The 13416-nt window shown below is 42.9% G+C and overlaps 1 protein-coding gene across 1 annotated transcript in view; it reads left to right on the forward strand.

The window, feature by feature from the left end:
• Positions 1-13416, forward strand: part of REXO5 (RNA exonuclease 5) — a 1525618-nt gene that overhangs the window by 611271 nt on the left and 900931 nt on the right. Inside the window, exon 9 of the mRNA XM_044089498.1 lies at positions 1134-1272. Coding sequence (XP_043945433.1) covers positions 1134-1272 — 139 coding nt within the window. The remainder of the gene's footprint in view (positions 1-1133; positions 1273-13416) is intronic.

Raw genomic sequence — 13416 nt, forward strand, 5'->3', positions numbered from 1 at the left:
AACTTTATGTGTTCTGTCCTTTAGCCAGTTTGCAACCCATCTAGTGACATAAGGGTTTACTTTTAAGCTGTTGAGCTTATCTATGATGCCTGAGTGGGGTATTGTGTCAAAGGCCTTAGCCAAGTCCAGGTATGCTGTATGGACTGCTTTGCCCTCATCAATGGCTCTAGTGACTGTTTCAAAAGTCAACCAGGTTTAAAAGGCAGGATCTGCCCTTTACAAAGCCGAACTGGGTGGGGTCAAGTGTCTGTAGGTCCCCTATGTCTCTGTTTATGAGTTCCATAATGATTCTTTCCATAGCTTTGCAGACCAGGCTGGTTAAGCTTATGGGGCGGTAGTTTCCAGGGTCTGTAGAGGCACCCCCCTTGTGGAGTGAGACCACTGTTGCTGTACGCCAGTGTTCAGGTACATATCCCGAAGTAAGGCTAAGTTTAAATAGCATTATTATGTGTGGGTTTAGCTCCTCTTGGAGTTCACGTAACACGCAACCCGGGATACCGTCAGGTCCCATTGATGCTGTGCTTTTTGCTTTGTTTAGGGTGGTTCTCACTTGGACATCTGAGATGACAGGGAGATTACATTCAGTTGGGATAAGTATTTCTTCTTTTGGGGGTGAAGGAGGGGAGAAATTTGCACTGGACCCGTCAGCCAGAATGTTGGCAATATCTGTGGGTTCAGTGTATTTTTTATTGTTGTGAACCAACTCTGAGCATATCTGAGGGTTTCCGCCCAGGTTTCTAACATAACTGAAGAAGGCTTTGTGGTCATCTTTAGTGTCCTTAGCGATTTTTCTCTCAAAGTTGGCCTTGGATGTTTTTATGAGAGAACGTAGTTTTCTGCTAATGTTGATCAGAGATGTCTTCCCTTCATGGGATTTTGCTCTGACGTGCAGTAGCTTCCTTCTTTTGTTATATAATTTGTTTATGGCTGAGGTCCACCAGACAGGACGCTTACCTTAATGGTACATGTTTTTAATCAGTTTGAACTCTACAGATTTGTCCTTTTCGCATTTACATTAGTCCAGTGAAAATGTGTTATGTTTTTGTGAAGTATGTATGTAAGTGTCTTCTTAGCTGTTAGAAGTACCTTAGCTGTTGTATACTCTTACAAATGTACATTTTTATCTCTAATAGGTTTTCAGGCATTACTCGGAAGATGTTGCGTCATGTAAAAACACGATTAAAAGATGTCCAGGACAGACTAAAACAGTTGCTTCCTACTGATGCAGTACTAGTAGGACATTCTTTAGAAAATGATCTAAGGGCTTTGCAGGTAGGGTATTCTTATTACAGCAATTCTGAAAGGGTATTTCCACTCTGCTGTGAGTGGCACTTGAGTGTTTTTGAAATGATACATTTTTCTGTGTTGGATTGTGCAGAAATGAATCTACAGATGTTAGCAAATAGTTATTGTACAGTACAGAAATGCCATAGGCACACATTATATAGATTTTTCTGGAAAAATAAAAATAATGGTATAAAAGTTTACTTGCACACACTTTTTAAAATGGCAAAGGTGAGATTCATAAACATCCTGTGTAATGTATACCAGAGAAATGCTGATAGCTTTTCAGTTGCAAGAAAGATAGGCACAATTTATAAAAAGAATCTCTCATCTGTTGCTCTCTGAGCCACATACTGAACCTAATTATCATCATTTTGATCACTGCTGTAGTAGCCTTAGTTAGATGGGTTATTTCCTGCCAAGGATGTAACAGCTGATCAGCTTTCAAAGCTTTGCAGCTCGTCAGCTGACTAAAAGACAAATTTAGTTGCAAAGCCCTTCTAAGCTTTAATGCTGCCGAAGAGTATGCTCTTTGGAGGTTTTTGAGGATCGATGGTCAGCTTGTGCGGTTCCTTTGCTGGGCAATTCCCTTTGGGGAAAAAACAGACTTCCATTTTCTTATTTGTGTTGCTGTTTTATTACTTTCCTCTTCAGGAAAGTTATGTTAAAGCTAGGAGTGTTGTGTTTTTGGACTTTCACAAGACTGTAATTTACTTTTAATTGGAGCAATTGTTTTTCTTGTCAGTTTAAAAGAGGTGTAAATTAATTGAGAACATTTGTTTCTGTGGAGCAATTGTGTGTATCCAATGTGGTCTTTTTTTGTCTGATTCAAAGTGTGGGTTGTCGAATCTGGCTGGATATGAGCTTGGCGCCTTATTCCAAAGCTTTAAATCTGAGAGCTCTGACCCCCCCACCCGCCCACAATTCTCCTCTCCTGCCTGAATTACCTCAGATCTTGTTTACCGCCTGACTTATCCAGACATGTAGACCAAGAGCTCCATCTTTCTTCATGATAAATGAAAATTTCCTCCACCTTTTTCAGATTTTTTTCTGATTTTTTGATAGACTAGTGTTAGGGTATTAAAAGTGTTTCTCAAGTTATTTTTTGATAAATATTTCTGTGTGTGTGTATTTCTATATATTTAAATATATATATATATATGTGTGCGTGTGTGTGTGTTGTGTGTGTGTGTGTGTGTGTGTGTGTGTGTATATATATATATATATATATATATATATATATATATATATATATATATATATTTTTTTTTTTTTTTCCCTGATGCCTGTTGTTTGGGGCCTTTCCACTTACAGGATTTCCTGTTCCATCTGTGCTGCATTTAACACCAGAGGCCCTTCAGGAGAGAAGACAAAAGCTAATTTTCGAAAAGCCTTCTTTCTGCATAGACAGGGTCCAGAATGTCTTCAGACCTGAAGACAGCCATCACTTCCCCTTCCCCCAAGAAGAAAAGGGACAAGAAAAGGGAGCGATTGAGGGGAAAAAGACACAGACAAGGATACTGATAAGACTAAGGAATAAAGAAAAGAGATTCAAGGATCGATCAGTGAGATCTAAGAGTAGTGTTACTGTCACTGTTGTCGGTTCAGCACCTAAAGTCTCAAGCTGACTGTTATTAGGATCCAGATTCCTTCACCTAAGACGTCCTTTACACTGGGGCCTGTAAGCCCCAGGCCTCATTCTCCTATTTTACAAAAATGCTGTCAAGGCTTGCTTTCCTACCCTCGTCTTCTAGATTTGGCCGATCTGCTAGAAGCCTCACTGAATTTGACGTTGACTGGATGATTAGGAAGTTTTTGAGGATTTGGATTCAGCTGTAAGTCATCCTGGCCAATTCCCAAGGAAAGGACCAGGATCAGCTCCTTTCACCTAGACTGTTCAGCTTCCTACACCAGCTGCATTCTTGGAGCTGGTGTATGATGGGTTTACTCTTCCCATGGTACCAGCTTCAGAGTGGATAGTCCTGGAGACTTTGGCTTTGATGTCTTCCCTCACTCAGACTGTGATGCACTCTGCTCAAGTGGTGTTCCAGAGCCAGAGTGTCAGTGTCGTAGTTCTAATGGTGCAGTCAATCCAGAGATGTTTGGAGCTCTCTTCCCCTTGGTGTTTTGGCATTGGACAGTTCCAAGGTTCTCCTTAGAGCTTTCAGCCTTTGGAATTGAGATGCTTTCGATTCTGCTAACTTGGGTGGCTCTTCTGGGTTCCATTGGCTGAATTGGCTTTCAAAGCTGTGGAAAGGGTCTTTCCCAGACCAAGATGACTGGTACATGCTCAGGGCTTGGATCCATCCAGAATCCCTAGGAAGATGATGCCTACTTCCTCATATTGTGGTAGCCAGTGACAGATGGCTACCTTAGGCCTCGAGACTACTCCACATTTGAGTCCTGCATCCAATTCCGATGCATGTCCCTCAGGAGTCCCAAGGCACATTACCCAGAAGAGGACCTGGAAAAGGAAGCACATTGACTTCTCTCCTATGTCTGTCACCAAAGACACCAACTTAGATGAGGGAGAAGGCCCCCCCCCCCGAAGACGTTTCCTTTGGAGATATCCTGGAATTGATGAAACAGAGGGAGGGAAGGTCCACTGATACCCCTTTGGATGAGTCAGTGTTTTTTAAAGCCTTTGTGTACAGCCATTCAGGGTGGTCCCTCCTTCCAAGGCCTTAGTCAACCTTATTACTCAGAAGGCATGGAAAGAATCTGATGTTGGAGAGCTCAATCCAGAGAAACCAGACAGGCTTTTAATTGCTCAAAAAGAAAGAAAGAATTTACAGAGTTAAGGGGTCCCCCTCTAGATGTTATGGTGATAGCAACAGCCACTAAAAAGAGACTGACTGAAGTGAGTTCTTCTGTTTACCCCCCTTAACAGAGAGTGTAGGGCATTGGACAGATTAAGGAAAAGGACTTGTGTTTCAGCCACTTTTCTGTTTGAGCTCTGAACTACACGGCTCACTTGACACATTTCCAGAAGGATTTGATTAAGGAATGCTCAAATTCCCTGCTGGATAACATACAGGCGGATATCCAAAAAAGTGTGGATTCCCAGTCGTATACCCTACAGTCATCATGGAATTTTGCCATGAGACTGTTATCTAAAGCAGCAGATCGCACAGCCCAAGCTGCCAGTACAGGTATTATTATGTAACATCATGCTTGGATGTTGGTCTGTGACTTTGCATAAAGCTTTAAAACGTCCTTCATAAATGCTCCCTATGGTGGCTGCACTCTGTTTCGGCCACAGGTTAAAGACACACTTACCAGGAGTGAGTAGTATGGTAAGGACCATCTGTAAATCCATTTTTCTACTTCTTAAATATCTTTCTACAGGAATCGGGGAGGGGGAAGGAAAATGTGGATCTAGAAAAGTCAAGTTTTTATCGGGACTCTACTGAGGATAGGCCACCCAGAGGCAGAGTTGGAGGCAATTTTACTAGATGTAACTTGAGGCAGAGGCAGTCTGCAAAACCAAGAATTCTGCAGATCATTCACAGAGAAACCTTATCAGCATCATCCCTGAATGCTTGCCCAGCTGCTGCACTGTTGGGGCAGTTAGGGGATGCTTCTCCTTGCACCCTTTAGCCTAGCAAAACATAAGTTCCAATTCTTGAGTGCTAAGGATCATTACCAGAGGTTATGCAATACCCTTTTTGGAAACCCCAAAACAAAACCAGTGATTCCCAGTATTCCATCCAATCATTTGGAATCCACAGCAATAGAAGTCTGAAAGTTGCTGGACAAGAGTCATCCATCTGGTTCCCCAAGACCAACTAGAATATGGAGTCTATTCAATGTTCTTTTTAGTGCCAAAAAGACAGGGGACCCATGGCCAATTTTAGATCTCAGCAATCTGAATCAGTTTTTAAAACAGCAGAAATTATGGATGGTCACTGTACAGTCCATTCTTCCTCTGCCCAAGGAGGATGATTGGATGTGCTCTATAGATCTCCAGGATGCCTACTAGCATATAAATATCCAGAGGCATGCCAGGAGTTTCCTGTGTTTCCAACTGGGAGCCAGTCACTACCAATTCAGGGTGCTGCAGTTTGATCTCACCACAGCTCCCTGGGCGTTTACCAAGATAATGGTAGCAGTGACATCCTGTTTCAGGCTACAAGGGATCCAAGTATTCCCATATCCAGACGATTGGCTTCTAACAGCTACCTCCAAGGATCTAGTTCTAATACACCAGTCATTTCTGTTACAACTGTCATTTCACCTGGGCATTTCTACAAACACCAGCAAAAGCAAGCTACCTCCTACTCAATCCATAGAATTTATAGGTTGTCACATAGACACTATATGTCAGGCAACAAAACTCCCCTCAGCACAAGTCATATCAATCAGAGCCAAAGCTCTCCGAGTGACGAATCATTCCAAACCCCAGTCTTATTTACTGTTACACCTCCTAGGTCTAATTGCTTCCTCTGTAGTTGTGGTTCCTTCAGGCAGATGACACACAGTAAACGCTAGCTGTACAGTAATCTCAAAAACCTCACCCCCTTCATTATAGATTACAAATCATGCAGGTCTGCAGGGATCACTTTCTTTGGAGTTTGTTGGACAGGGCACCCTCTTCCATCCTCCAATACCAATACCCAGAGCCACATTGACCACGGATGCCTCCTTTCTCGTGTGGGGGTAGGGCATTTCAAAGGGAGAACAGTCCAAAGAACGTGAACCATGATAGAGGCCAACCTTCACATCAACATCTTGGAGTTGAGTGATCTTCCTTACATTGCAGGCATTTCAAAACCACCTGCCCAAGAATGCGATTGCCATACACTTAAGACAAGTATGACAGTAGTTTGGTGCATCAGCAAGCAAGGAGAAACCTGATCTTACCCACTTTGCAGAGAAGCCATGAGAATCTGGCAGTGAGTGATGTCTTTGAACCACTTTCTAGTAGCAACACACATGCCTGGGACATCCAACATGCTAGCGGACAAACTGAGCAGAACTGTATTACGACCTCACAAGTTGTCTGTCAAGAATACAAAATTTTCATCTTCTGGGGCCAATCTTGCTGCAGCCTTTTTGCTTCATACCTAAAGAACAAAAGCAGAAGTTAATTTGATCTCACTCCTCCACAGGGGCACTCGCTGAGAGATGCTGTAGTCCATCGTTGGCCCCCAGGTCTTCTTTACTCCTTTCCACCTATTTCCCTTATCACCAAGTTCATTTAGAAAGCAATAGAGTGCAAGATGAGGGTAATCTTCAGTGCCCCCATTCTGGCCTTGGCATGTGTGGTTCTCCTTAATCTACTTCATCCCCCCATGGCTTTTGGATCCATTCCTAGATCTCATCACACACCCCTCTGGGCTACCTCTACCAGACCTCAAGATTCTAAAGCTTAACCGCATGGTTTCTCCAATTTTGACAATTGCCAGAGATGTCAGGCTTTCTTCCCTGGTAGTTCATATTATATCTTCCTGTCAAAGGAGTTCAGCAAAAAAGAATTATTAAAGCAAATGGAAACGTTCTTCCATTTGGGTACCTTCTAACAGACTAGACCCCTTTTTAAGCACCTCTTCCTAAAATTTTTGGAATTTCTTTCAGAACCTTTCATGGCTGGAGCAAGTTATTCCACTATTAAAAGTGCAATTAACAGCCATTTCATACTTCCACATAGGGTTCAGTAATGCTTCCGTTGCTTCCCTTAAGCTATCCAAAGCCTTTTTGAGAGGTATCTTTTTACTGAGACTCCAAGTTCAAGACCCAGTTTCCCCCTGGGATGTCAGCATTTTACTTCGGGCTTTAACCCAAAAAACATTTGAACTAGTATCATGGAATACTATTTTTCTGGTTTCTATTACAAGTGTCAGAATTTTAGGCACTCTCTTGCAAGGCTGCCTTCCTTGCCTTTCATAAGGACAGAATATCTCTGAGAACAAACCCTTCCTAAAGTGCCTTCTTAATCTAACTTGAACCAACAAATTGATCTGTCACTTTTCTTTCTCAATTTTAGCAATAAAGGAGAATATGCAGTGATCTTCCATTTCACTTTTGCAGTATTCATTACAGTGAGGATCCTCTGCCAAGGGCAACCTGACGTCCAGCCAGTATACCAAAGTCTTTAGGTTGCACTAAGGTATGCCGTACATCACACGTATGCTCCTTGCATAGTGCATAAAGGTAATGTCCAGATGTACCATCCTCAGAAATTTTTTGCCACCAGTCTGAATGCCATCTCTTGATTGTTGGTCTGAATGCCCTCTCACCAAGGAGTTTCAGATAAGTGCCCCATTGTGGTTTTTGGTCTTGTCCTTTTTCTTTTTTACTTGTGAGGTTTCATGTCATCCAGGAAGGGTAAATGCTAGTGTGGGAGACAGAATCCCCGTAAAGATCATCACGACCAGTGTTTATTTCATCTCTGTGCTTCTCAGTACTATACATCTTGTTCTATTTGTCAGGCTTTTGTCCCCAAGACTCTCCATAGTCAGCTTTTCTCCTTGGCCTTGTATTTGGAGAGCCAGCGTCTTAAGCTTCTTGCAGAAGACATGATGGAGGGAACGTCATGCTCTGAGGGTCAGCTTCCTGGGAAGAAGGCCAAAAAATCTAGGCCTGATTCTTCTGCTGTGCCACATCCGCTGGACTTTTCACTCAAGGCTTGTGAAAGCCAGGAAGATCGCTTGGTTCCGTTGTTAGATTATTTTGCCATGACCATTTCAGAGGCTGGTGTGGAGCCAGACTTATGCTCTTCCTTGGAGGCTTTGCAGACATCCACTTCGGATGTTCAGGGGAAACCATGGCTAATTATTTTGCTGATCCTTCTGTGATGTCTGTGGCATCTGAGAAGCCTTCTCTATTGCTGCCTTCTACTAAGTTACTTCCATCTAATAAAGACAGCAGAACTATAGAAATACTAGGTAAGAAGGTTTATACTTCTGCTACCTTAGCTTTTAGGGCTGATGGTTATCAAACCCATATGTCTAGATATATTGTGGCTGTTCTTTCCGAGGCTTGTCAGGTCAGGTAATTTCTGATATCCCAGACTCTGACAGGAAGGCTTCTGCTCTTTCTCTGTTAGGTACTTCTTCAGAAGTAGCTCACCATTCCATTAAGTGTAGTTATGATGCAGCAGATGCTTCTTCTTGCACTGCTGCCTTTGATTCTGTGATGAGGAGATATTCCTGGCTTTCAGCATCAACCTTTGCCTGATGATATTAAGACTGAGTTGATGGATGTGCTTCTGGACAACAAACACTTGTTTGGTGAAGCTGCTGCTGATTTGTTTGTCTCTTCAGGATAAAGGCTAGGCCTTGCAGAACTTAAACATGTTTTTGTTTCTCGTGTGCCTAAATTTCAGAGAAATTGTCCTAATAAGCCAGCTTTTGTTCGCAGGCAGTCTTGTCCTCCCCCCAAGGGTTATAAGGGTGGGAACAGGGCTCCTCCTGCTAAAGCAAATCAGAATTCTTCATCACGGAAGTCTCCCTTTCCTGACAAACCAGGTGCTCTTTGACTATCCAAGGCTTAAAATGACCTCAGGGTCGAGAGCCTAGTAATCTCTTATGATCCTGTCCTTCTCAGCCACATTCCTCTTTCTGTTCATCTTTCCCTTTCTCTTCCTGTTTCGTTAAAGATCACTCAAGACTTCTGGGTTCTGTCCGTTATCCACCTAGGGTATTTCATGGCCTGGTAATCTCTTCCACTTTTTATGGGCATTCCTCAGCCCCCTCAGGAATAGTTGTCTTTCTTTCCAAGGGTGCTTTGGGATCTTCTGACTTGGGGAACTATTCAGGAGGTGCCATTTTCCCAAAGGGGGAAGGAGTTTTACTTCAGAATGTTTTTGGTGCTCAGAAAATATGGCAAAGTCATATAAACACCTTTCTGAACATCCCTTCTTTTCAAATATTGTCCCTTCAGACTTTGTTCCCTCTGTTGCTCACTCAGGCTTATCTGGTGTCTCTGGATGTCAAGGATGCCTGTCTTCATATCTCTATCCATCCCCTTTTTGGGAAGTTTTTACATTTGTCTGTTGCTTCTTGGCATTTTCAGTTCTCTGGTTTGCCCTTTGGCCTTTCTACTGCCCCAAGAGCATTCACCATATGCCTCACTCCTGTGATTGCTTTTTTGCAGGCTGAGAGGGCTTCAAGTCATTCCCTGCTTGGACAACCTCCTGTTTCAGGCATTCTCTGAAGAGATTTTGCTGCAAAATCTCCATTTTGCTGTTTCCCTTCTGCAGATCCTGGGGTTCACTATAAATTTAAAAAAGTCCTTGCTGACTCCTTCTCAGGATCATGTTTTTCTGGGGTGCAGGATCCAGACTGTTCATATGATGGCATCTCTGCCTTCTCTGGAGACCCTAACTCTAATTTCCTTCTTTCAGTCCCTTCCCCCTGGCTTCAGTAACAACCAGAGAATTTTTGAGTGCTCTCAGGTTCATGGCTTCCACCATTCCTAAGCTCCCTTTTGCCAAACTCCACATGAGAAAACTTCGGTGGTTCCCAAATTCAGTTTGGCTTCAGCATTTTTACTCCCTTGAATTCTTAGTTCCTCCTCTTCCATGTCTCAAGCAGGAACTTCAGTGGTAGATTCAGCAGCTGATCTCAGTCCAGGACTCCCTTTTCATTACATCTCCCCTCTCAGGAGCTGTTCACAGGGGCTTCAAATGTGGGATGGGGAACAGCATTCGGCTCTCTAATGGTGCAGGGAGTTTGGTCATCTCATCAGCTGAAAGACCATATCAACATCAAAGAGATGAGAGCTCTTCTGCTGGTTCTTCAAGCCTTTCAACCTCTGTTCTCCCCAGGTCCTGTCAAGGTGTTTACAGACAATACCACAGTGATGTGGTATGTCAACAAACAAGGGGGGACAAGGTCTTATCTTCTTTGCCAGTTAGCTGTTAGTGTGGGCAACTAGCTATCCAGTATCAGATGACACTTCAGGCTGTTTATATTCCCTCAGGTCAAACCATTGTGGCAGACTGTTTGAGCAGGTCCATAAGTTAGTCCCGCGAACAGATGCTTCACAGGGATGTGTTTCTGGACATTGTCCACCAGTGGGGTACTCCTCAAATAGATCTTTTTGCCTCCCTTCTGAACTCTGGTTTAGAAGGTGGAGACCCTCTTTTTTTTTCTTGAAAGGGGATGTTTCTTTGTGCCTTTCCTCCACTTCTCCTCATTCCAAAAGTCCTGTTCAGAATTCCATAGGATGCTCCCAAAATCTTGTTGGTGACTCCCTTTTGCTGAGACAGCATTGGTTCCCTCTTCTTCTGCATTTAGTCAGTGGTAAACATTAGAAGTTACCTCACAGGGTGGATCTACTTGCATAGAACAAGGGATCTCTCATCCCCCCCATACACACACACACACACACACACTCCTCAATTGACACTGTGGGTGATAGGATTCTGATTTCACCTACATACCTTTTTCTGAGGATGTGTTTAAGGTCCTGCAGGAGACCAGGAAACCCACTGCTAGGAAATCCTACTTATCCAAATGGAAGATGTTTTCTGTTTGGTGTCTTTCTCATAACCTGGATCCACTTTCTTTGTGCATTCCATTGGTTCTGTCTTATCTGTGTTAATTGCTCAATGCTGGGTTAGCTTATTCTTCTGTTAAGGCCATTTATCTCCTATTTCTGCTTGTCTGCCTTTATCACCTCCTTTACCTTCTAGATTTGAAGCTAAACAATTTCTTAAAGCTGGCCTTCATAGTAGGTCTCCCAGGAAGCCTGCTCTTTCTCCCTGGGATCTTAATTGTGTTTTAGAAAAATTGACCCAGGCTGGCTTTGAGTCTGCAGCTTTAGCTTCCTTACAACATTGCCGGAGGATTGTACTTTTGTTAGTCCTTACTTCTGCCAGATGGGTATCGGAGCTTCAAACCCTTGTGGCTTGTCCTCCTCTTTTGGTGTTTCATAAGAACAGGATGTCCTTTCATATAATAATCTTTTATGCCCAAGGTGGTGAATGAGTTGTCCCTTAATCAGTCTATTCATTTGCCCACTTTCTTCCCTTTTCCACAATCTGCCAGTGAAAAGGTGCTGCAAATGATGGATATGCATAGCCAACTCAGATTTAGCTGGATGAGACTAATACTTTAGTAAATCTGCTCAGCTCTTTGTTTCTTTTCATCCCAGGTCCTTAGGATTTCTAGAGACATTTCTTTTTGTTATTCCTTTCATGGTAAGAGCCTTCCTCTTTCTGTTAAGGCTCACTCTGCTAGAGCTGTGGCTTCTTCTGGTGCTTTTTTCAAGGGTTTGGATACTAACTCTATTCTTGAGGCAGCTACTTGGACTTCTGTGCATACTTTTACCAAGCAGTACAAGTTGGATATAATTTCCAGAGCTAGAACTGGCTTTGCTAGGGCCATTCGTAATGGTTTTCTAGAGAGCTCTGCTGGTCATTCCTCCTCCCTTTAATCTTCATGAGCTTTGGCACTGTCTCTAGTGTAATGAATACTGCAACAGTGAAATGGAAGGACATTGTACAGTTGTGTAAGATCTTACCATAACGGTAGATGTCCTTCTCTTCACTGTTGCAGTACTCACTCCCTCCCTCTTCCCCCTGGTCATTTTCTCTTTTGGATGTACTGTTACCTCTCTACTTCTTGGACTGGCGTTCCTATTGGGACTCTCAGTTCTGAGGATGGTATGTCTGGATGCCACCAATATGCCCTACGCTTCGCAAGGAGCATACGTGTGATGTATGGCATACCTTAGAGCATCCTAAAGGCTTTGGTATACTGGCTGGACGTTGGGTCACCCTTGACAGGGAATCCCTAGTTTAATGAATACTGCAACAGTGAAGAGAAGGACCCTCTACTATTATGGTAAGATCTTGTACAACTGCACTTGACACAAATTAGATGTCCTCAGACAACTTAGGTTCTACCTCCATTGTACTAAAACTTAAAAAATTAGGTCAGTTGTTTATAGCTTTCTCTAAGAAAAAGGTGGGACAATCATTGCCTAAGGTAATACTCTTGAGATGGTTAGTAAACAGCATTTCATTTGTATGTGATTCGCACGGTATACCTTTACTGTGAACACCATGGGCACACTACAAGAGATATGGCAACTTCAACAACTTTTGTAAAATGAGTACCTGTCAGTGACATGTGCAGCATAGAACAATTCACCCAACAGTGGCAACTAAAAAGTAACAAACAAAGAACCACTAGTCCATGGCAAGTGAGTCAAAAGCCAGGAAACATCTCTTAGCGCATCAGATTTATTCTTCACTTTTATCAAATAAAACTGTCTCCAGTCACAAAGAAAAAAGTAAGCAAACAGTGTTTGCCACCACAGTAGTCTAGAAATTTGCCTCAGCCACAGATGAGTGACTCTGCTGTGACCAGTTGTTGTACCTCAGACCTCTCATCTTTTACCCTGTATCCCTGTGGTATAGCAGCTGCAGCCACTGTAGACCCCAGGGTTAACCACATCCTCTGTGACTTTTGAGGTCCTCTCTATGGGCAAGGGAGAGCCACTTTTGTCGGTCCAGGGAGAGGGAACAGGGAAGGTTTCCCTGTTGTGTCAGTGTGCTGTACCCATCCCTGGGGAAGCTGCTGTTGCCATTAGTAACATACCTGGCACCATTATTTCCTGTCAAACAGAAACAGAAAACCAAACATGTATCTACTGCTCCTCAAATTTCTTTAGATAGGAGTAGTTTATTGGGTCTGGCTCAGGGTTTAATTCAGGCTATTGATACTTCTTGTAAAGTAGTTTCTGGTAAAAGAAAAAAGCCATAACTCTCTTACTGAAGAGATTGAAGATTCTGAAACTGCACAAGAAGATGCAGGGATGGACACAGGGTTTTTTCCTCCTATTTCTGATTCAGACTTGGTGGAGATCTCCGTTTTTGACTCCTTATGGAGGTTTCTCTTTCTGTGAGACAGTTTCCAGAATGTGCCAGTGTTTTCAGGAGAGAACACTGAGGTTTCTCAGTCTATCAGAAAATGCCATGAACTGTTACAGAAGGAAGTTCTAGAATCTTCATCCATTCCTCCAACCCTGTCAGTTTTGGAGGGTATGTGTGTTACTACTTGCCAGCTGTTCCTAAAAAGGCAGGCTGTATAAAGTTCCTCAATCATTTGTGTTTATACACTCTTCCCAAACCTGACCCAGAAGCTATAGCTTTAGTTAATCTTAGTGCAGCTAAACATT

This window comes from Protopterus annectens, chromosome 12.part0 (genome assembly GCF_019279795.1).
Source record: "Protopterus annectens isolate FY-2018-M chromosome 12.part0, PAN1.0, whole genome shotgun sequence".
In the NCBI taxonomy this organism is placed as follows: domain Eukaryota; kingdom Metazoa; phylum Chordata; order Ceratodontiformes; family Protopteridae; genus Protopterus; species Protopterus annectens.